Consider the following 25,396-nt stretch of genomic DNA (forward strand, 5'->3'; position numbering starts at 1 on the left):
AAGTAAATAACCTTCTAATTCTCCAAAACTATCAATGATTCTTTCAGTGTAGGTAAGCTGTTTTGGGTACTTTTCTTCCTTCTTGCTGTGGCCAAACATCTGACTTGAAGGATGAAGGCTGATTTTGACTTATCATTTCCAAGGGATGCCACCCTCTCAGAGGGGACAACATGCCAGAGTACCTTGCTTCAGGGCCTTGAGGTGGAGGCTCCACTGGTATACCAAGAGGCAGAGAACATACACAGGAATCAGAAATCAGGATAACATACAGGGTCATTCCTGGTTTCCTCCCTCTGTTGGCTAGGACCACATCCCTAAGACTCCTTCACCAAACAACATTGTCATCTGAGAACAAAGGCTCACATATGTTACATTGAAACCATAGTAATTATGTTCCTGGCCTCAGTATGGTCATGCCCATTTCCAAAAGAAAAATGTATCTGGTCCAACTTCAAGAATCCTCACAATTTTAAAACCTTAGTACTGCTCTAAAGTTCAAAGTCTCCTGAGACTTAAGGCAAACTCTCAGCTATAGGATCCTGCAAAATCATAAAGTCACCCTTCTAATATGTCATGGCACAGAGTAACATGCTACAGAGTAATATGCCCAATTACCAAAGGGAAGATAAGAAAAATAATGAGATGGGAGCAGAACTAAAAGCCAGAAGGACAAGTAGTAAATTATGTAGCTACATCTCAAGATTTGGAGACAATGAGGGCATCCTATGAGTGCCAACAAACTTAGGTAGAGCTCCATCTACAGCCCTGCCCCCTGCAGCACATAGAGCCTCTATTTGGACATTTAGACCGATTGTACCCAGTACCCGCATCTTTCCTCTGCAGATATCCCTCTCTAACACACTGCTGCTTCCATTGGAACATCTTACCAGCCCATCTTCATATATAGCTGTCTCAGGATCTCCTTTCAAGGTTCTGCTAATGCCTTCTATTGACTGGTCTCACAAGTTCGTCTTGGTGACAGCCCCTATGACTATGGAACTTCTGCATTCTGCATGTCAATGGAATCAGCACCATGATATAGTCAATGACAATTTCTGCCAGGTGGAGATGCAGCCATGCTCCCTTGGCCTATGTAGGACTGCTTCTACCACAAAGTATATGAGCAGCTTAACTGGGGAAGAACCTTTCCTCGGACAGTTTTCTTTTTTAAGTTTTTTTTCTTTTGCATATATATATATGTATATATATATATATATATATATATAATTATTTTTCACCCTGGGTTTTCCTATGGGAGGGATCTCACTCTCCAGGCACTATAGGTGTTGTCTCAGTGCATGTGTGTGGCTTCTCCTTCGCAGCACTAATCTCTTTACTAGTTAGCAGCTCCATTGCCTGCATTTTTCATGTCGTTAACTTCATCTATATTCACATTTCTTTCCTGGCTCTCTTATGAACTTCCTCACACTTTTCTGTTCTAGTTTGTGTTCCCTTACGTTGTAAATGTGCCCCCAAAGCAATGAGCAGCAAACTTGACCCAGCCTGAAGGACTTTCCGTCTTGAAAGTTCATCTATCAAATAAACTAGTTTATGACTTTTATAACTCAGCCTTATTCAAAGTCTCAGAAACGGGGTCAACACAGCTGGATTCACTGTTTTACTATATCATGTGTGGTTTCTAGACCAACTCCTGGCAGAATCCTTTCCCTACTTGAGACCTCAGGAGTCTGGCCTTTGCTTCTGTCATTTCTATAGGTGTTCTATTGTTTAGCACTTCCTCTAGACTGGCCCATGAAGCTCCACATTTACAGACCTTGCCAAGCCTTCAAACTCTATGGCCTTTGGCTCCTGCAAACAAGTCCCAGTGGCCAGCAATCCACATAATCAGGTTTATATAGTAAGAGCCCCACTCTCTACTATCAATTTTCAGTATTAATTCCTATTGTGTGTTCTTGGAGCTAGCCCTAAAATTTAGCATCTTCAGGCATGTTCCCTAGCTCATGTAGGATATTGCTAATTTGTGGTTCAGAATTTGATTTCTGTATTCACTCCTTTGCCAACAATTTGCTGAAGTCCTATTTTCCAACTGTTATATCTGGTATACTCATTTCAATTGGAGAAGCAGAAAGAACAAGACTATCTTACATACCATTCTAGAACCTCCATCCAGTGACAGATGGAAGCAGAGGCAGACACCAACAGCTAAACACTGAACTGAACTCCAGGAACCCAGTGACAGAGAGGAAGGAGTGATGAGCAAAGGGGTCAAGACTGGACTGGTGAAACCCAGAGAAACAGCTGACCTGAATAAGGGAAGATCATGGGCCCCAGACTGATGACTGGGAGTTCAGCATAGGACTGATCCAGACCCCCTGAATGTGGGTGTCAGTGAGGAGACCTAGGAAATCTATGTGGCTTTGGGTAGTAGATCAGTATTTAACCCTGGCACACAAATGGACTTTGAGTTCCCATCCCACAATGAGGGATGCTCTCTCAATCTGGACACTTGGGGGGAGGGCCTGGGCCCTCCCCGAAACAAAATGACAGACTCTAGGGATCCCCCATAGAGGACCTTACCCTCCCTGGGGAATGGAGTGGGGATTGGGTGGGGGGCAGAGGGGGGGCTGATAGGCAGGAGCAGGCATGGAGGGGAGAGAGAGAGAACTGGGACTGACATGGTAAGCAAGCTTGTTTCTGATTCAAATATATAATAAAAAAGTGTTTCAAAGAATAAAAAAAGAATGTGTAGGGAAAAGCAACAAGAGACTGTCTCACAGCTGGGGAGCCTGCATGGAACCAAAATAGGACTTGTGCATGTGGGTGACAGTTGTGTGGCTTGTTCTGTTTGGGGAGCCCCTGGCAATTGACCAAGATCTATCCCTGGTTCATGATCTGGCTCTTTTGGAGCCCATTTCCTATGGTGGGATACCTTGCTCAACCTTGATGCAGCTTGGAGGGGCTTGGTCCTGTCTCAACTTGATGTACCAGGCTTTGTTGACTCCTCATGGGATGGCTTACCCTTTATGAGGAGTGGATTGGGGAGGAGGTGGCGACAGGCAAGGGAAGCAGGAGGAGGGGAGGGAGGGGTATCTGTGGTTTCTACGTAAAGTGAATAAAAATTTAAAATAATAAATAAATAAATTTTAAAAATTGGAATAAATAATATTGACTTACTGGGAAGGCATTTAGGTGTAGAAGGAAAGAGAGAAGGTGTAGAAAACACAGAAATATTTGAATAGTGAAGAGTGGGTGCTCATTCTTTTCTGATCTCAATTTGCAGCTGCCTGTTTCTAGCCTTGCAGGGCTCTACTGCTGGCACAAAGGCACGGCTATGCTATGATTACCATGTAGCAGTCCTGAAGCAAGACACTGTCAATCTGTTTCCTTCAATTTCAGTTCAAATGATTGTGTTCCACCCATAATCTCACCAACATGACCACCCAAACATAAACCGATTAAGGATGACATCAATAGACATGCCAAAGTAAACAGGGAAATGTCATGAGGCCTAAATCCTACACTGGAAGCTTGGGAATTCTGAGAGCTGGAGAAACAGTTTTCCACAACAAAGTGCAGACCAATTGGTTATCCACAACCAAAGGGTCAGCCCTGAAAACATATATACCAGTAACATTACATGTACTAAGCAGGCTATATTTAGGAATATATATGTTGTACATATATGTGTGCAATGAAAGGAGACCATGAATTTGAAATAAATCAAGGAGAAGTACTTGAGAAGAATTGGAGATAAGTAAGGAAAAGGAGAAATGGGGGGAAATGCAATTATAATCTCAAAATGATTTACATAGACTTAAAAATAAGACATCTTATCATTTATTGAACTAAATGAGGAAAAGATAAGATAGGAGATAAGGAATTCAAGGAAAACTTTTACTGTGTATGTGTGAGTGCATGCATATACACGCTTCTAGCTTTGTTGCTGGCACAAAGGCAGTAAGTAGATGGACACTGGATGAGTGGAAACCTTCCTTGATATAATGAGATATGATCTATGGAGTTATGTTTATGCAATATTCTCCCTCCCCATGGAAGACTGTAGTCAGTAGGATGCAATGATATAATGGTATAAAACAGCAGATGTCAATTGGAAGGGTTTCTTTTTGAATTATATTACTCTGAGATGCTGAAGCTATACAATGTGTCCAACAAGAATCTTTGTGTATAATAAAGAAGAAAGCTATTGACTTGTTTCAAACTTAAAATCTGAAGAATCTAAATAGAGGTGAGCGCTACCAGGCAACATAACAAGCGAGAACCACTTTGATTTGTTCTGCCCAAAGGAAACATTACCCCTCAGCTTCGTAAGGAATGATTGGATTCGACAGGAATCTGTCTGCGCCGACATAGATGAGCAGGAGGCTGAGGAGTCATGAAACCATCAGAAAAGACTGCGGGCTCAGAGGAGCTCCTCGTAAAAAACAGAGGGGGCAAAGACAGTGAGTAAGTGGCTGTGCTCGCCGTATATCCACGTGGTGAATTATGGCACACATAGGGAATATTTCCAGTCCTGAGTTTCAGAAATCCCAATGAAGCAATCCTTTTGAGATACCATAAACTAAATAGTGAGAAAACAAGCCAAAGAAATATTGCCTTCTTTTATATATTTATTTTTCAGCTTGCAACCCTCTTTGATTCCTGTAGCTTGAAGGAGAAGTTGAACTGGCTTGCAGGCTGCATTCTGTGGGAAGAAGGCAAAGAAGCAAACATTGTCTGCTTTTGAAATCAACATCTTTGGAAGGCAGAGAAAGCAGGGTTGCAGTCAAGGAGAAGTCAGATATATTTCTAGGCACTAGCGAAGCCTAGAAGCAGCTCCATAATTAGCACAGCAGATCACAACTGTTCTTTACTGAGCCAAAATGACCTGGTCTTACCCCTCTGCCATAGGTCAGAACATAAAATACAACAGTCAGAGTGGGATGCTGGGCAAGGAAGCCTCCCACAGCTGAGAGAATCCTGATGCAGCTGCCACTTAAGGGCATCTGTCTACCTCACTCCCAGCAGCTGAGATGTGATTTTTTCCCTTTTAAGAGGAGTCTGGGTGGTAGCTTATGGTCCCATTAAAAGCTTCTATCTGAGTTATTTTTACTAGATTCTCAATTCCTTAGTTCATGGGATACAGCAAATTTTCTACACATACACATATAAAAACCCCACAACATCAACCATTGATTTTTCTCTAAACAGTCAGCTGAAGCATAGCCATAAAATTATTTAATAAAAAATCATGATTTGATTGTTTGGACTCATACAGTTTTCTTTTCTGCCCAGGGATGCATCTCATGCTTTTCTGTTAAATTTGATTCCATGTGGAATTAAAAACCACAGATAGCACAAGGCTCTTCATGCTTACTATTAGGATGCTATTTTCAGTATTTGGAAGATGGTTATTCTGTGAAAAACTAAGCTTGTTTATATTAGTATGATGAGCACATAAAAGAAATTGGATTTGAATTTATGACCCTAGTGTGGTTTCCATCTATGATCTTTGTTCGTGAGTATTCTACTTTGGCTGGTGTGGGATTCAGTGTTGCACCTTTAAGACAGTAAAGCCCAAAGATGACAAGAATATTCTTTGGAAAGAATGTACTATTTAGTTAAACATGTTCAGTTCTATGTAGTTTAATTCTGACTATTAAGGGTCATATCAGGGAAGTACATGCTTTGAAGACCACAATCCCATAAGAATTCAGAATTTACACTTGATTTGGAATATGAAGATGTAGACTACCTATAATATTGCTGGTGTCTTACTTCCTACTTGCCTTCATTCTGCATGAATTCTGAGGTAATATGACATCAGAAGGAAATTGTTTTTACAAAATTCAGCAGAGCCATACTGCTGGATCACAGTGACAGAGTGTGCAATGTATGCAGGGCTAGGAATGCCACTCATGATCTTAAAACATGGAGGGGATGTTGGCAAAAAAACTGAAACACCCTTCATGACCATGGTATCTCCTCTCCATCCTCCCACTACTAAAACTGAATGAAGCACTAGGAAAGGTCTGCATTCCTCCCATAGCCCAGAGGTCACCCCCAGGGGACATGCTACTTCCCCTCAAGCCTCTTCCAAATCTCTCTGTTCTACACCAGCCATCGATGTTCAAACATGCTGACAAATTTTTCGTTGCAAAGAAACTACTCTTGTTCTATTTTTTAAAATAACATTTTATCTCAATCTTATAGTGGGAGAAGATGCAACACTTATAGCCATGGCATTCATTTTCTGAGGAGTTATTCGCTGAGCTGTCTGTTAAGTTACTTGTACAAGATATTCCCATTTTGTTGACCTGCCTTAGTAAGTTCTGCTGTATGGCCTGTACATCTCAGCCCTCTAGCCCACATAGGAGAATCTCCTTTATACACACCCATTGTGTTCCCCTTTTCCCTTATGGTGCAGTTGACTACTGGATGAATAAAGTATGATATGTTTATGAATAGTACACACACACCATTCTTAAAACTTTGTAATGTATATCATGCTGGACCTAAAACCATCACTAAAGGTCAGCAGATGCATAAAGACTATGATCATAAAATTTTACCCAGTCACTCACTGCCATTTGCTTGTTTTCTACATCTAATGGCAGGATTACAGATATTTTTCACTTCTCAAGATTTTTCATTTCAAAAGCAGACAGAAAGCTAAGTATAAGAAAAATATATTATAAAAGACATGATTCCATGGTTCTAAAGTATTTTTCCAAATATGTTTATCTGCAACATTTCTCAAGTGAAACTTAAAAGTGCCACGTGATCTAAATTGTCAGTGGGGTATTGAGTACCACTGTGACTGTTCCTTGAGCTAACAGGAATTGCTTTCTGTGATTTGGGGGCAATCAAAGAGAAAATTATGGGCTTAAAGTTACTTGGAAAAGTGGACCTAGTTTTCATCAGTGGCGAGGCTTTGCTAAGCTGCATTAACTCATTAAGTTTCTCCTGTGCATAATGTTGTTTCAGTACATGGATAATGATTCTTCTGTCTCCTCAGGACTTAGATCACCTGCACATTTCAGTGAGATCATACAATAAGTGTCAAGTGTTTTAAGTACAAAGATTTCTGTCTCATAACATTCTAAGGAGGCTATACCAGATAATCAGTAATTTCAGTCTGGAAGGTAACTTTGAATTTCAAAAGAATTTTTAATGTGCCCTTAGAAAACTCTTCTCATCATCTTATTCTGTTTTTCTTCTCCTCTCCAACTCAACCTCCCTGAGTCTCCATCTCTGGGCCTCCTCATCGTCTCTTTTTCATTAAATCTTTTACCACTCTTAAGTGGTAAAAAAAAGTACATTGTGGTTTGATGGAGAACTAAATAAAGCATAGCAGTTTACAAACAACCAATTTCATTCTATTGCTTGACATTTAACTTTTATGTCTACAATCCTGTGGTGAGAGGCCCTTGGGCCACAAGGTTCTCCGAGTGCCTTTGTAGGGACCCCTAGTTCTTCTTCTTTCTATTTATTTCTCCAGCCTTTCTCAATATTTGTGTTTAGTTTTTGTCCAACAGGATACATGATGTCCTAACGCAAAGCTTTTGCTAGAACAGTAATGGCCAGGTAGTAAGCAATGAGTAGTCCCTGGACTTCCAGAGACAAAACCTTAATATCCTCTGAAGAGCTGTGGTGTGTGGCATGTTGCTCTAGTCAATATGTTTGTTTTCTTTAGTAGCATGTTGTTAAATTATTGGCTACTTGGAACTTTCTGTACATGTTTTGTGCAATCAATGGAATATACTCAATGACAGTAAACAATCTTAAAACATTGTATAGGTAGCAACCATGGTTATTTCTTCCCATCCTACTTTTCTCTGGCTGCTTCACAGGGTCTTCATCTGCCTGAGACCGTAGGATGAGCTGCTCTCCTCAGTCACTGAATATAGGTGTGGGAAACCACGAGTAACTAGGAATCCATTTGGAGCCTACTCTGACTTAACAACTTCCATTTGTGTGCTCCAATCTCCTTGAGAACTGTGAGGAAGTTCTGATTAAGCTCATGAGAAAGAACACGGTGTCTAGTATCTGTGTCTTTACTAGACACAGGTTGCTAATGCAGTCAGAGGTACAGTGTAATAGAAAATGAAATTCTAGGCTGGTTTCTGGAGGCATGTGAAGAGATAGCAAGACTGCCATTTCCTGGACTCGAGGATAGAATAAAGAGGTGGTTAACTGACTACGCTGTGCTTTTTCCTGCCTTTAGTCTGTATATAAACAGGTTCTGAGACAAACTCATGGCTGCTTGGCGTGCTGAGAGGCATCGACCAATGGTCTTCCCAGCTCTGTCTGGTTATCTTTGTCTTAACCCCCTTGTGTAAGGTAACCCAGTTGACTCGTCAGAGCAGGCTCTGACATACAGGTAAGACATTTTAAAATTAAAACCATAGCTATGTGTGGTGGCACTTGACTTTAATCACAGCAATCAGGAGGCAGAAACAGACATCTCTGTTAGTTTGAGGTCAGCCTGGTCTACATAGAAAATTTCAGGCCAAGGGCTACACAGTTTGTCACTGAATTAAAAAATGTATTTTCATGATAATGGATATTTAAAAATGTGTACGTGAGAATTTCTTTGCCATAATTATAAAATAAATGCCAAGTTTGAGGTCCATTTGAATAACTGGATTTATAGAAAGAATAGAATTTTAGGAATCTGACTTTGTCTTACAGGATATACCCAAGGGGGACAGACTTTAGATCCCACTGAATCATGCCTATATATCAAGTAGCCCAGAAATCCAAATTTATATGTATACATATATGTGTGTATTTTATATAAAATATATATTTATATGTATTATCTATGGGTGATATGGCATTATGCCCAGAATACATTACCAGTTCAAGCACCCTTGAAAAGCACCAGAAATCTGTGTTTTATAAAAACAGTTCCTGAGTGATGACTTTCTTCTCTTCTATGCTATATTATCAATGACAGATGAAATAAAATCTTTTATTGCCTTTCCTCAACATAAGACCAGATAGTTTAAGTAGTGGAATTTTCTTAAAATAGAGAAAGGTTAAATATAATGAGACATACATTTGCCAGCAAGATTCCAGTTGTCATCTTTTTAATGCCAACCCTAACAATTTAGCAAGAGAGATGAACACACAGATTAAGGTCAACCTAATATTTGATACAGTCCCTTAAAAAATCTATCAAATTCTTTAACGACAGCCTATGTTGGAGAGGATGTGGAGTGATGGAACACTCCTCCATTGCTGGTGGGGGTGCAAATTAGTACAGCAACTTTGGAAACTGATACAGTGGTATCTCAGAAAACTGGGAATCAATGACTCATGACTCAGCTCTATCACTTTTGGACATATACCCAAAGGATGCTCAATCATACCCCAAGGACACTTGCTCAACTATATTCATAGAAGCATCATTCATAATAGTCAGAACCAAGAAACAACCTAGATGCTCCTTAAGTGGAAAATGGATAAAGAAAATGTGTTACATCTACACACTTAATGTAGTATTAGTCAGCAGTAAAAAGAAATGACATCATAAAATTTGCAGGCAAATGGATGGAGCTAGAAAAAATCCTGAGTGAGGTAATCTAGACCCAGAAAGGCAAACATGGTATGTACTCACTCATAGGTAGACGTTACCTGTAAAGTAAAGGAAAACCAGGTTATAGTCCACAGCACCAGAGAGGTTAACTAACAAGGAGGGCCTGTTACATGAAGTAATGAGATGCTTGTCACAGAGAGGGAGAAGTTGTCTGGTCACATTTAATAAAGTAAGAGTCATATAGTCATATCTAAAATGGACTGGGACTACTTATGGATGAGAAGAGTCATCAAGAAAGGACAGTCAGTGGCAATCCAATGGCCAAGTGAGAAAGAGACTAAAAAAGATACATGTTTTGAAAAGAGAAGGTTCAGGATAATAAATACAGAGAAAGATGCTCAGTCTCAGGGAAATGAAAGCTAAGGTCAGAGTGTATTGTGTCTGATATTATGCTGTGCTGGTAGACAGTCTGACACGGCAGGATGCTGAGTGGCACCATGCTGACCCTTGCATAGTTACCTTGACCAGCAAGCTGGGATTGCCAAGGAAGCCCAAACACACACATGTGCGTGACCTAAAAACTCAGGTACATGAGCATGGAGATAAATATCGGGAAACTATTCACAGATTCATGGAGACAACATCCTCAAGACAAAGGACACTCAAATACACATCAAAAGTGTGGCGTGGAAATGCCCCATGCTACAGCTGCATACAGATAGTAGAAAAAGACACAGAAAAGGGCTGAATAACAAAAGAAATGAACAAACGATGACAGCCATTAACACACATACACTGAACAGTTCTATTTCTATGTGTTTCAAAAGTCAGACACAACTCAACTACATCACGTATGGAAGCTTATTCTCATGGTGATCTGTACAGAGAAGAGGGGTCGGCAAGTGACTGTCAGTAGAGGAAGGTAACTGCACTGAGGGGTGGCTCACTATAGAGACACACTGTGCTTATAGCTGTGTTTACTGTACAATGAGTTATGCATCGATATTATATCACATTCACCTTTGTTAATATATGAGGAAAAGAAGCTGTGGTGTATAAAAGGCTCCAAATAGTTGGAATCATGCCTATGAACCCAAAGGTCAATGGCCATCTTTATTTCTGGTTGTGTAGTAGTCAGGGAGAGCAATTGCAGCTATAACATTTGTAAAGAATGAGAAATGAATCCGAATAAGTGTAGAGTCCATGAATTCTCACCAGTCTATAAAACAGGAATACAATTTGTATTAAGTGGGGCCTTATAAATATGTAATGTTGCATTGCCTGACACACTAAGACAAATAGAGCAAGGCTTTAAGGCAGACACAGTTGGTAATTCTTCCTCAGCAGCTGTTAAATAATTTAAGGAAAACATGTTGTGTGTGTGTTTGTGTGTACATCCACACATCTGTATACACACATGGAGGCCAGAGGTCAAGGAGCCATTCACTATTATTATTATTATTATTATTATTATTATTATTATTATTCAAGATTTATTACTGAGACCTGGTATTTGCCAAATTGGGGCTAGGTTAGCCAGCCTATCAGCAAGGTCTAGTAACCTACTTGCATGTGCCTCTCCCATGCACTATCATGCCTACATCTTTATATAGTTCTATGGTTTGTCCCCAAGTCCTTACACTTAAACAGCAAGCACCTTTATCAACTATGTTCTCTCTCCAGCCTGGTATACATTTTAAAGGAGAACACTTTTGTTGTAAATAAATGCCTGATCAGGCTAATAGCATGCTAGCTAGACTTTACTCCTAAATAAGCTTTATACCTGAGAGAATCATCCATTACTGTTACACTGTCCCAGGAATGTAACCAAGAGTTATGCTGTATTGTTCTTACCAGCTCACTGCCAATTTCAACTGTTATGTTAACAATTCTTTTTAAAATCAACTAAACATACAGTATGGTATTTGCTCAAATTCTCAAACTAGATGTATATGCAATATTACAATAAAATCCCATTTGCTAAGAGAGCTTATAGGTATGAGTATGCTTATCTAATCTGTCAAACATGTACATTTGAAAGTTGACATGTAATTTGAATGTAGTATAAGTCTCTATCCTAAAATTTGTGAATCTTCAGTGTACAACATGGAATTTGAGGAACTTCATTCATCATAGATAATCTAGCATGTTTCTGGGAGCCTAAACCCAGGATAATGATGTTTCTAAGATAAATAATGCAGTCTGTGATTTAGAGAATTTGGATAACTGATGTTAATATGCTTTAGCAAGTATCCTATGAGAAGGAGATATCTAGTCTGTAGAAATGCCCCAAAGGGTGAGTATATGTGACAGGAATTTTTAAAAATGAGAAACCCAAATAAAAAATGGAGAAAGGAAATACAAGTTTGGGCAGAGGCAGGGGCAGAGGCAGGAGTGTGAGCAGAGGTGGTGGCAGGTGTGTGAGCAGAGGCAGAGGGAGTGTCATCAGTCTTTCCAAGCCCATGACAAATGATGGAAACCAGCAGCCCAAAGGAGGAAGCATTTAGTTTAGCTCACACTCAGAACCTCCAACCCAATATGGCTGGGAGGACCTGGCTGCGTCTCTGAGCTGAACAGCTCACCTCCTATTAGGCAGCAGGCAGAGAGAGGGAATCTGTGTCAGCGACTCTCTCTTCTTCCCATTTTTAACTCTGAGTACAAAGGCTCTGGGATGGGTGATGCCAACCACACTTAAGACTGGTCCCTACTACTTAGTCAGTCTTTTCTAGAAACACCACCACAAACATACCCAGAGTGCATGCTTTATCAATCTTCTAAGCACTGTTTAATACAACCACGTATGTAATCAAAATTAACTGACACAGAAGAGATCTCAGAAGAGACGCGTGCAACTCCAAACAGGGTAGGAAAGGGGTTGGTGAATTGTCAAAATAGTTAGGGTCTTTTGAGATATGGTTTCTTCATGGCATGCCAAGGGAAGGCCATCTTTTTTTAAATTAATTTTTAATTTAAATTAAAACAATCTTACTTTACATACCAATCCCAGTTCTCTCTCCTTCCCGTAACTCTACCCTCCAACCATCTCCCCACCCCAGCGCCCCATTTGCTCCTCAGAGAGGGTGAGGTCTCCAATGGGAGATCACCAAAGTCTGTCACACCATTTGAGGCAGCACTGAGGCCCTTGCCCCTGTATCTAGACTGAAAACGTATCCTTCCTTAGGGAATGGGCTCCAAAATTCCATTTCATGCACTAGGAATAAATACTGGTTCCACTGTCAGTGACTCCATAAACTGCCCAAGCTCCTCAACAGACATCCACATTCAGGGATCCTAGTTTGGTCTTATGCAGGTTCCCCAGCTGTCAGTCTGGAGTCCATGAGCTCCCTCTTGCTCATGTCACCTGTTTCTGTGGGTTTCACCAACATGGAAAGAGGGACCGTCTTCTATAGCTAGGCTATGTTAGGCCACACTATCTTGGCAGTCACATGAAAACAATTAGTAGCTATCAAGACTATCTCATGGTTATAATAATACTTCAGAAGAAAAATATGAGTCTAACAAGGTTGATGGGAGAGAGAAGATGAGACAATAAAGTAATTGCCAGCTTGAATAGTGATCAATATTGGCAGCATATAGATTTCAAGGGAGAAGGAGGAGGCTGACGATGTCATGACAACTGTTTCGGGGAGGATCACCTGAGGTATGGACTAAGAAGTGTGGACACTTACAGGGAAGGTTGTTTTGTAGTCAGAGCTCTATTTGAGGAAGCTTGACGATCAGAGGGAGCTCAAGATACAGCCATGGGAGCCACCAGCAACTGGATGTAATGTATCCTGTGGGCTTAATGTGAGTGGAGGTTTTCCAAAGGAATTTACAGAGATAAAAGAGCAATTTAGAGAATATTTTCAAAAAGTTTATAGGAAAATAGAAAGTATCAGACATAGTCAAACATGAAAACTAGAAGTAAGCTGGTATTAGAGAAGAAATGAACACAGAGATGACATTTTTCTAATAAAGACTTCCTTTGTGACTTTGGGTCTACAGTGAACTATGATTCAATAGAATTCTAAAATAATATTGATACATATATTATACATGTCTATACATACATATCTGCAAAATTACTTGCAGGTACATTTATTATATCAGGTAGTAATAAAACTAAAACTGGTAAAAGGTTGGGCTTTAAATAACTACTGTAAAACTATTTGCCCACATTTCAAATCTTTTATGAACTGCTAACTGAACAGTCAAAAGATAGTTTCCAAAAAGAGTGGCAGGAAACAGATGAATCTCATTACAAATAACCTTATAGGGAGCAACACTGAAAAAGACGTCTCCACAGTTTCAAATCGTGTGTGTGTGTGTGTGTGTGTGTGTGTGTGTGTGTGTGTCAGGGGGATTGAACAGTGGTGTCTGCATAATATTGTTTGACTTGGCAAGAGAAGACATAAAGCTCCCCACTTGTGGCCCACTTAAAAAAGAAGTATTATAGTTTGAGGCACTGTTGAGTTCCATGCAGAGCTACAAAAACATAAAGGAAGACTCATAAAGCTTTCTACCTTCCTTTCATTTTTCAAACCCCACACGGAGAGACAACAGCTACATCGATCAGAGACAGCCCACAGAGGTTCAGATTTAGTTTGTTTAATATTAACATGTACAGGCAAAGAAAACATCCATTTAAATTTCAAGTGACTCCATCACCACTCTTCTGAACACCACAGTTTACTAATGATCTCAAACCTGCTTTAAGGGGTTAGAAATGAATCCTGATACTACATCCCAGTGACCATTTAGCATACAGATCTCCTATGAAATGCCCTTGAGTTTAGCTTAATTAAATTAAGCATCTTTGTTTTAGAACTACAGGAGAATGCTTTGTTGACTCGGGGTTACCTTTGTCATACAGGCCTTTAAGAATATAGTAGGCCATGACTGAAAGTTTGGTGGGAGAAGCCCACCTCTACAGTGTACACAATGATAAGACACAATTTAAGCTAACAGGAAGCGATCTTTCCCAGTTTGCCTTCCCTGCTGTATCTGTGCATGTTTATGCCAGAGGGCTCTCTGAGAAGGAGACAAACATGTTGCTTTTGAATTTGAAGAAGTTTGGTCCTTAGTACATTTTCCAGTGAGATGCAGTTATGGAGGCCAGACTCCTGGGGTATGAGATTGGGGGCTTATGCCCTTATGTCTCCTCCTTCTATCCCCACTTAACCTGCATAACCACATGGAGATGCGCCAAAGCATCTAGTGTGTTAACCAAGACACTTACAGTCACCACAGGAAATTCTAGGGTTCCATTCCACCAATAATGAAGTCATGTCACTGCAGATAGTTTCCTGTGGAATGCCATGCCAGAGTAAAAAAAATATACTGGCACTGTGATTTTATTGAGAGGTGTTGGGTTACATGATTATAGGTAACACTGATCTCACTGATCTTACTAGTATCAGGACTAGCTCAAGTACATCTTCAGTGATGACTAGTTCAAGTACATCTTCAATGATCTGTCTGATTCTCAACTTCAGATGCCCCAAACTACCTCTCCATATGAATCTCATCATGTTTTAACCTCTTACTGCTTCACAATCTTAGTTTAGTCTCTTTTTTCTCAACATAAAATGTGAATAGTGGTTGAAAAAGAACTAAAAATGATCTTTTTCTTTTGAACCCTGCCCTGGTCACCTCACCTTCTTTTTTGTAAACCTCCAATAGTTACTTGTGAATAGTGAAGATCTACATTAATATTTACTGGCTGGTAGTCTATATTATATTCTGTTCATGAAGTTTCACTGAAAAAATTGACATGTAAATCTTAAATATTGTTTAACACATACTTCTTACTATATAACTTTTTTAAAAAGTAAACAAAAATTCCTTCAGCTTTTGCACAAAATATTGGATTGCTCATGTTAAAACACCATTAGGCATAGACAGGAACCAGTAACTCAAGCTTAGTACAGTAATTGACAATGTGTATCCTGGCTTTTGAGACTGTCCTAATAGTGTGTGGTGACAATTAAAATTAAAATTTACAACAAGATCTTGAGTCATTTAGTGAAATTAATATATTATATAATTATCATTAGGTAACAACAGGAGACCATTACAAGGCATCAAAATTCCATTGGAAGAACATTATCATGTTCTCAGACCTGCAGAGTCAGAGGGATACAAGGCTGTTTGGAGTGTTTTTCTCTTCTTTATACATTCAAAATTGTCCTGGTTTTATGTGGAAATGCCACAGCCTAATGAACACCCAAGATCACTGCATCACACGATGAGTGCTAAGTTCAGCATTTGGTTTTCAAAACTGAAATACGTGTTCTATACCATTTCTCATCAAATGCAATAACAAATAAGTGGAGTGGGGTTAATGCAATACCTTTTCAGGAATTACTAGGGGGAATGATAAAATGAAGAAAGAAGAAAATAAAAAATTAACTACAAATCGATAACCCTATTTTTATTTACTCATGTTTTTATTTATATACTCTCTGAACTCTATCCCTTTAATTCTAGGTAAAGAAAGTATGAATGGTAATTTCCACAGATAATTGAATATCTGTTCCATTGTAACAGCCATATGATAGAAAGAATTTGTTTTAAAGAATATGGTGTTTCAGAGTGGGAATTGTAACCTAATTTTGGATTCTTACCCACTGTATTTTTCTCTGTGTAGAGAGTCTCCTATGACAGCAATTAATCTTTATCACTTAAATAACTGGTGTGTCCGTGTGTTCAACTCTTTTTGAGTCCCTCAAATCTACAACAAATATGGTATAGAAAAACCTTAATGATGTGGGTTATGTTTGTATTGTTTATTATAAACACAGTGCATCACATTGTCACTTCCTGTTTTTAATTATGTGATGACTGTCCTGAAGACTACCAATCTCCCTTTGTCCCTCTTGCCAATGTCCATCCTCTGTGTGCCTCTCTAAGCATCATGATATTTTCACACCAGGCTTTAATGAAGACTTCTGTTAACTTTCTTTGTGGCTGGTAGAAACCATCAAAGCTGTGTGCCCAGCAGTCTTAACATCTGTCATCCTCTGTCAGCGTCCATCTGCTAGCATCCACCATCTCATTTACTACCCATGTCAAAGAGTGTGCCCATTTGCTTATGGTGAGTAAAGGAAGGCCATAGTGTGTCACTCTACCTTCAGTACTGGTAGCAGCCACGACTCATGGTTCAGCATACAAGTTTTCCAGAATCAATGATGTTTTAGGAGTGTAGTTCTGGTACCAATGTTTGTATCCTCCTTCAAAGTATACCCTGATATCAGTGGTAGCTGGTCTAATGACTATCCCTTTTTTGGGTATCTTCCTTCTTCATTGTCCTTACATCTTTGTTAGTACTACCTGAATGCAATAAAATTATTTATGTGTGTATGGGGGTCTATTGAGTATATGTGTGGCACATGTACATAGATATGTGGGCGTGTATGCCCCTATGGACACTGCAGAAGGCAGCAAAGGACACTGAGTGTCAGCAATCTCTGTCTTACGGCCTCAGGGCAGGTTCCCTCACAGAACCTAGAGCTGGGCTGGTAGCCAGTGAGCCCCAGTGAACTATCTGTCTCTGCTCCCCACACAGCTGGGCTTCAGGTGCACTGTGGCTACAACTGGCTTTTTATGTGGCATCCGGTACTCAAAGTCAGGGCCATGTGCTTATGCAGCATGTATCCTTACCCGCTGGGCCATCTCCCCATATCCCTAGGAAACTATTTCTGTCGGAATCTCCTGTCACCTGTGATTTCTTTGTATAATCCACATGTGCTACTAGAGATGGTATGAGGGAGTGGAGCCATTGCATGAATGGCTTCATATGTGCTCTCTTCAGGTTGCCCTTGTGGTGAGTAGGATTAAAAGGAAAATGCAAAGTGCACTCTCCCTCTCCCCTGGATTGGAGATTGTGACAGAAAATGATAATGGTCATGGAGCTGGCAGTCAGAGTATTATCTGTGATATGAAAGAAGCAAGGAAAGGTTCAAACTAGCCAATCAAACTCTCCAGACCTGGGTTGGGGAGGCGGCTCAGTGTTTAAGTGCTTGTGTGGAAGTGAGAGGGTCGGAGGAGTTTAGACCCTCAGAATCCACATGAATGACAGGTGGGTATGGTGATAATTGCAACCTTGGAGATGGAGATAAGGGATCCTTAGAGCAAGCTAGCTGTGGTGACTAGATGTATCAGCGATACCCGAGTTGACTGAGTGTGCCAGTAACATGGAATAAAGTGGAAGAGAAATCCAGGGTGTTTGATAACATCAACTCCAACCCAGACTTCCACATGCAAGTACATCTACATGTGGGTCTATACACATGCACAAACATACCTTTCTCTCTCTCTCTGTCTCTGTGTGTTTCTCTCTCTGTCTCTGTCTCTCCGTCTCTCTGTCTCTCTGTCTCTGTGTGTGTTTCTCTCTCTGTCTCTGTGTGTGTTTCTCTCTCTGTCTCTGTCTCTCCGTCTCTCTGTCTCTCTCTCTCTCTCTCTCTCTCTCTCTCTCTCTCTCACACACACACACACACGAAAATGAGAAGGAAAAAAATCTCAGGACTTGATGTGAAAGTCCCATGTTTGTAACAGCATTTAAAGTCTATTCAGGAAGACTACAAAACGTAGGCTCTATGTTTGGTTAAGAAGTAGCAGAATTGTAGAAAATGCTTATTCAGAGAACCAACCAGACTCATTTGACAAACTGAGCATGAAGAGAGAGAACAGGACCTGACACCTAATTTTGGGGTATGGGTGACTGACTCATTCGCTGTTGGGTGCTGGAACTTGACTAAATGTCCTTTCACAGTCCTTATGTTGAAAGATTGTCCCCACTACTGGAAGATGGTGGAGTCTTTGATAGGTGGAGATTTGTGGGAAATTTTTGTGTCATTTGAGGGATGCTCTTAGAAGGTATTTCTTCCTGTTCCTGGATCCAGACATAGTCAGGCGGTTCAGCTGTATAACTGCGTTGTAGTGTTTGTCTTCCCCAGATGCCAGCATCAACAGACTCAGTGAAAACTGAGTCAAACCAGCATCCTCTTTATATTGTGAGTTATGACAGATGTTTCCCAGGGGTAAGTCTTAGGGATGCTGCAGGACAAGCTTCAAAGGATACTATCTGTCTCTAAATATCTCTTTCCCTGTGGCTTCCAAACCACAAGCTGTGCTGGAGACTAAGCACAGACAAAGTGTGGGGACCTGACTGTACCTTAGGAGAAATGAGCTAGTTCTCCAAAAGCAATCGAAGAGCTGAGGCTATGGCTCAGTGGATGGGCATCCCACTAGTGTGCCCAAAGCTGTGGCTCTTCCATAGCATTGAGGATAGATACTGAAGAAAATGGCTAGCATGTCACACAAGGGAAGCAGAGGAACACTCCTATAAATTAATCCTAGAACGTGCAGAAATACACAACAAGGAGTAGAGGCTAAAGACAGATTTATAATGCCAAGAAAATTCACAACTAGTGCTCTATATATTGAGTTGAGAGATTCCATAGCTGAATTTAATTGTGTACTTTGACAGTTGTCTAGACATATTTCATTTTTTTCAGAAAATAAGTCTATATGGTTAAATGAGAAAGGACTACTTTAATGTCAGTAATTTACACAAATATCATTAAATGTGACAAATAAAAGTCAAATGTACAAGATCTGACTATGAAATGGTCACGAAGAGTGTGCCCAAAGAGTCATTTAATGGATCACCTGAGTGTGTCTCTTTTAGAAATTACAATGTAAGAAATTAGGCCCCTCTAAACAACACTTAAGCTAGATGATTATCCCACTTACCCTGACTTGACCCACGAAGGCATTGGCCTCTTCCTCCAGCACGGAGAGGTTCCTGGGCAGATAGGGATCGAACACAGGAGCGTTGTCATTGACGTCTGTCACCACCACGTTCACAGTGGCAGTTGAGGTCTTAAAGGAAGAGAGAAGAGGACTGTGAGAGGCAAAAGAGGATTTACTGTTATTTCAATCAAGAGTCCACACTGAGTTTTCTCTATCGGAAAGGCATCTTGGTCCTTAGCTTTCCAAAGAAAAAAGACATAGCACATAGAAGAATCATTTTGAAGCCTCAAACACCTCAAAAAAAAGATGGAGAAAGCCAATGGTGATATTAAAGGGCACACATCTTCCTGAGAACAGCAAGTACTTCCTGGAGGTTTACCTTCCAGGTGATGATACCTTTATTTAATTCCACTATATTTAAAACACACACACACACACACACACACACACACACACACACACACACACACCAAATATCATGGTGTATAAATAAGCATTTTCAGTCAAGATAAGGCTGTTGGAATATATCACCTTAGTAAATTTCACTGTTTACATTTAAACCAAGAATTTGAGCCCCACAAATTTTATTATTATTAAATTATTATGGATATTGCTGTGTTCTCAGTACCCAAACAGTGACATTAGTGTCAGGTAAGCCACCCATTTTTGTGGATGCTGCTTTCTTACAGGGAAATCTTGTCTTACTGAACTAGAAAAGGTTATAGAGGCTGAGGTCTTGGGATCAGTAAATTTGTCTTCGTGTGTGAACTTGAGTGTACATCTGCGGTGATATATTATTCATGAGTTATTAAAGCTAGCCTGAGGATTCAGAAAGCAAAGTCAGCCACAAGCCATAGAAGGCAGGCACACACCTTTAATCCCAGCAATCAGAAACTAGGAGGTGGTAATACACACCTTTAATCCCAGGACTCAGGAGATAAAGGCAAACAGATCTCTGTTAGTTCAAAGTCACCCAGGGATACAATAAGGTAAACATTGTAAAAGAGAATTATATCTCACACCTATAATTGAAGAATTAGGGAGGTATATAAGACAGGAACAAGGTCAGTATCAGAAATACACTCTTCAGCCACATTGAGAATAGGAATGTCCCAGCCTTGTTAGAGGTGAGAGCTCTCTGGTAGCTTGGCTGCTTCACTTTCCTGATCTTCAGATTGAACCCCAATATCTATCTCTGGGTCTTTTATTAATTTGTGTTATATGAGCCTCCATCTAACCTTGGCCTCTTCCTCCCTCTGTCTCCTTATGGGGTGGGTTACAGTTGGCAAAGAGCTAACACAGAAGGAAAGAACCAAAGCTTACAAGGTAGAGCATACAGTATGTTACGCTATTAAAACGCTTGATTGCCCGGCGGTGGTAGTGCATGCCTTTAATCCCAGCACTTGGGAGGCAGAGGCAGGCGGATCTCTGTGAGTTCGAGGCCAGGCTGGCCCGATAGCCTCCTAAACAATACAGAGAAACCCTGTCTCGTAAAAACCAAAAAAAAAAAAAAACAAAAACAAAAAACAAAAAACGCTTGAGTACAGGCCAATGAGATATAAGGAGAGATGGGAGAATAGAAATCCCATGAGAGCTTGGCCCAAGATTTGTCTAAGAAACTATAAACACACTGAGCCCTGAACACCAGAGAAAGTATTTATATAAACAGAGTTTCTAATAACCTGTAGGCAGTTTGCACTGAAAGGAGACACAGAGCGTGAACTGTAGTGAGTGATCCTATAAAGGCCGTGAGACAGTCAACAGGTGGAAAGAGGCAAAGTGGGCTTCTCAGCTGTCAGAATGGAATGGCCTGTGCGTTCTGTTGCAAACAATGCAGCTGCTTATGTGGCTGCAGGAGTAATGATTCAGTCCCAGCTTTCAGGACTTCTGTAATTTTAAACTCTCTCTATTTTAACAGAATCAAGAGCAATCTTGCATATAACTTTATCCTAACCCTCCGTATCTATTCTATGACAATGCCCAGCTGCCGTCAAAACTCACTATGCCTTACAGAGAGGTGCTGGTAAGTTTGTTTGTGTCCATTGATGGCTTACCTCATAACATAGAGCTACATACATATGATTTATGTGTATTTAATGTTCAACCAAACTCACAACAGCATTTCGTAGCCCAAATCTGGAAACTACCCAATGTCCATTCATGGCAGATATTTATAAGGTGTTTTATGCATGTGCCACAAGCAATGCTATAGTATAGTTCCAACATAATGTTGAGTGACAGGAGACACTCACTATCATATGTAGTTATAGGATTTCACTGACATAGGTGAGAGCCCCACACACAGACAGGAGTCAACACAGAGCAGCAAGAAGGAGGGCTGGAGTAAGCCCTAACTCATAGAAGTGTTAGATAAGTACCTAATTGTGGGATAATTTGTTTCTCGTAGTGGGCTATGCTTACATGTGCTTTCCTACTGAAGAAACTCATCACACTTTCCAGTTATGGTTTGTGTACTCTACGCTGTATATTTCCAATGAAATCGTTTAATTGAAAAGATGCTTACAAACAAACACACAGGTGTGCACATATATTGTGAATTTATATAAAGAAATTAAAATGTTTTTCTGACTAGACAGAGTACAGGTGTTTTATTTTTCCCTTGTAACATTTATATATTTCTCAAATGTTCTCCCAGAAAGCTACAGTGCTTCTGTAACAGAAAAGTATCTTAACAAATGTTATTTCTTCTCAAGTTATGTTAGAAGTGAAACCAGGGTTTTTTAAAAAATGTTTTTTACAGCAGCAGTATTTCCAGATTTGCCCCAGGGTGAGCGAGGTATTAAATTGGACAGCTTGAAGCTAAGATCTCATAGTGGCTGCAGTAGCGTCCCGTTTCTTCAAGCTCTCTGGACACCTTTGTGTTCCCCTCTGTCTTTCCTATCAGTCTATTATGTTTTAAGATTCTCCTTCATCCCATGGAGACACAGGCTTGTGGACTTATCTTGGATCCACTGTCAAAGACTATAACCCCTGGCTGGTTGGTGCACAGGGAACTGAGTCCCCACTGAGTCTGTAGAGGACAGACTGATGGGAGCTTGGGCATATTTTCCCATGTTGTTTTGAGTTTTACAGGAAAGTACAGGAATACACATTGCTGGGTAATTTCTAATGTATATGTTTCCTTAAGAGAGGGACAGCTCTCATGTCAAAGTTGTCTGGGTGTCAGTACTGCACATGATCCTGGCTACACTTTACATCCACTGGCACAGTCATAGACTGCCTGGCTATAGGACAAGATAGGTTCAGTTTTTACATTGGTCAGGAAGATGGCCACCGTGTGGTTTAGCATGGCTTCTGTTTCACACTAAGGGCAGATTCTAGGTTTTAAAAGTTAACTACCAGTAAAGGAACATAGCCGTGATAATAAAAGTATGATAAAAGGACCCTTCTCACAATTAATTCTGTAAGTCACTTTGAGATATGGCAAGTTACAAATATTAAACCAATAGACCTAATAAATAATATATCTATTCTTTTTTGTTGATGTTTTTGTTTTGTTTTTCAGACAAGGTTTCTATGTGAAACAGTTTTGGTTGTCCTGGAACTCACCCTTGAACTTACTGAGGTCCACCTGCCTCTGCCTCTGTAGTGCTGCGATTAAAGGTGTGTACTGCCACTAGGGCCTTACTAGTATATTCTTACTGAAGAATTTGTTTATTTTTAAAGTTGTATCACTTATAATCTTGCTAGATAGAAATCCTTCTATTTCAGTACTAAATACTATCATTGATCATCTGTGGTCATTACCTGTTTGATTACCACTGTGATTTTATTTTCTATAATAAATGGATGTTAATAGTGTATATTCTGTTCTCAACTAATGCAGGAAGTTGTTTCCATAGCAGCAGTTTTTATACACATATTTGCTTTGACTGTGATGACTCTTAAATAGATACGTATGTAGCAACCTTAGCTTTCTAGAAATTACATGACCTAGGAAGTAATGCACAATCATCCATGCAAAGAAATTCTCATTTAGAAAACATTATAGTCGGATCTGCATTATTTCTGCTGTTTTTTATGATATAAACTTCATTGAGCCTATCAAGTTATCTTCTTAAATTGTTTTAAAAATAGTTTGGAAGTAGAAGATAATTAAGATGTACAAAATTTAAGTGCATTAATTGGTAAAATGAATGATGATGCTTTTCTATTGATGTAAGTCTAAATGATAACATTTGCTTATAAACATATAACATGAGAATAGATGGAGAAGCACATGGACCTATAGATCGAACCCAGCATTCTGTACATGCTAGGCAAAGTCTATACCATAGGACTACCAGCGCAGATCTCCAGTCTTTTTTTGTTTGTTTGTTTGGTTTTGTTTTTCGAGACAGGGTTTCTCTGTATTGTTTCAGAGGCTGTCCCGGAACTAGCTCTGTAGACCTGGCTGGCCTTGAACTCACAGAGATCTGCCTGCCTCTGCCTCCTGAGTGCTGGGATTAAAGGCATGCACCACCAACGCCCATCTCTCCAGTCTTCTTATTAGAGTGTGAATCCAGTGTGAATGAGTATGGGGAGGAACTGGGAAGTATAGAGGGAGGGGAAACCTTAACTAGGATACAGGAGGTAAAAATCTGTTTTTAATTAAAGAATGAAAAAGAAGTACAATATTTTAAAAATAAAGTCAATTTAGATATAAATGAAAATTAAAATATTTTAAAGTACATCCTGAACATTTAATTCAGAATTTACAAATAATCACAAAACAAATAACCAAGATTGCAAATCACCCAAACAAAAATGGCCCATGGGGGAAGGAGGGCTGGGTATTTATTTGGCTCAGTGTTTAAGAATACTTATTGTTGCAGAGGATCCAGGTTCGATTCCCAGCATAGCACCTACCTGGTGATTTGCAACAGTAGCTCCAGTCCTAAAGGATCCAGTACTCTACACACACACACACACACACACACACACACACACACACACACACGCACGCACGCATGCACGCAGGCATGTGAACACTCACTCACACATATGTAGATAACACTCATGTACATAAAATAATAAAAAGGTAAGAAATTGAAAATAGGCCATGGCTCTGAACAGAGCCCTCAAAAGAAGAAATAAAATGGTTGAGGAACATCTCGAATATTATTCAGCATCCTTAGCAATTAAGGAAATGCAAACTGAGATTCTTTGAGATTTCGTCTCACCCGAATCAGAATGACCAAGAAAACAGCTGACATCAATTGCTGGTAAGGATGTGAGGAAAAGGGGACCATTCACTGGTGTGCAGAACCCCCAAAAGCTAAAAATAGATATACCATATGAACCAGCTATACCTGTCATATGTCCATGTGATTCAACAGCCTACTTCACAGATACTTGTTTAGTGATGCTCATTGCTGCCTTTTCCACAATAGCTGGGAAATAGAGGGAAACAACCTAAATGCCCTTCAGTTGATGAAAGGATAATAAAAATGAGGTATGTCTACACTATGGAAACTATTCATCTGTAAAGAAAAATAAAATCATTAACATTTCAGGTAAGGGGTTAGAACTGGAAAATATATTACAAATGACTTCTTATCTGTTGTTCCCAACTCTGAGCCTTGGGATATACATATTCAGCCTGAAGTAATTCCAGATACCAGGAAAATAATAGGTACCAGTGGGCAGGGATCTAGGTAGGATCTCTAGAGAGGAGAGTAGCAGGACACAGGCATTATGAAGGCAGAAATAGTAAAAACAGGGAGGGAGTATGGAGGCAAATACATAAGAAGGGGGAGGAAAGCATAAATAACACTAGGAATGCCTGGAAAAGCCACAGACAAATATAGTATTTTACAAGGTTATTTAAATACATGAATAATTCCACACTAGGGGATAAAGCCCTCTACCCAGACTCATATATTATCTAACAAAACTCTCAGTTTCACAAATGGGAAACCTCCCTTCAAGTTGTTCATTGTGGAGGTAACCAGAAGTTTCCAAAAACAATTATAGACAATTGTCATTTACGTTGGTGCTCCAAACTTGAGAATTATACCCCATTTCTGGAGACAGCACATACTTTCAACACAGAACCTAGAATAAGAAAATGCACTCACAGAGACCTCAGCATGCACAGTGACTTCAGAGGTCATCACCTGATGAGATCCTAGAACT

The 25,396-nt window shown here is 39.9% G+C and overlaps 1 protein-coding gene across 12 annotated transcripts in view; it reads right to left on the bottom strand.

Moving 5' to 3' along the window:
• Pcdh15 (protocadherin related 15) overlaps nt 1-25,396 on the bottom strand; it is a 1,295,283-nt gene that overhangs the window by 168,476 nt on the left and 1,101,411 nt on the right. For all 12 annotated transcript variants that reach the window (XR_005871270.1, XM_040732073.1, XM_040732072.1 and 9 more), the window contains one exon: nt 19,259-19,387. Coding sequence is in view for 11 of the 12 variants with exons in the window: in XM_040732073.1 (XP_040588007.1) it covers nt 19,259-19,387 (129 nt within the window). In the remaining variant the exon portion in view is untranslated. The remainder of the gene's footprint in view (nt 1-19,258; nt 19,388-25,396) is intronic.

This window comes from Mesocricetus auratus, unplaced genomic scaffold (genome assembly GCF_017639785.1).
Source record: "Mesocricetus auratus isolate SY011 unplaced genomic scaffold, BCM_Maur_2.0 Super-Scaffold_100027, whole genome shotgun sequence".
Taxonomy (NCBI): Eukaryota; Metazoa; Chordata; class Mammalia; order Rodentia; family Cricetidae; genus Mesocricetus; species Mesocricetus auratus.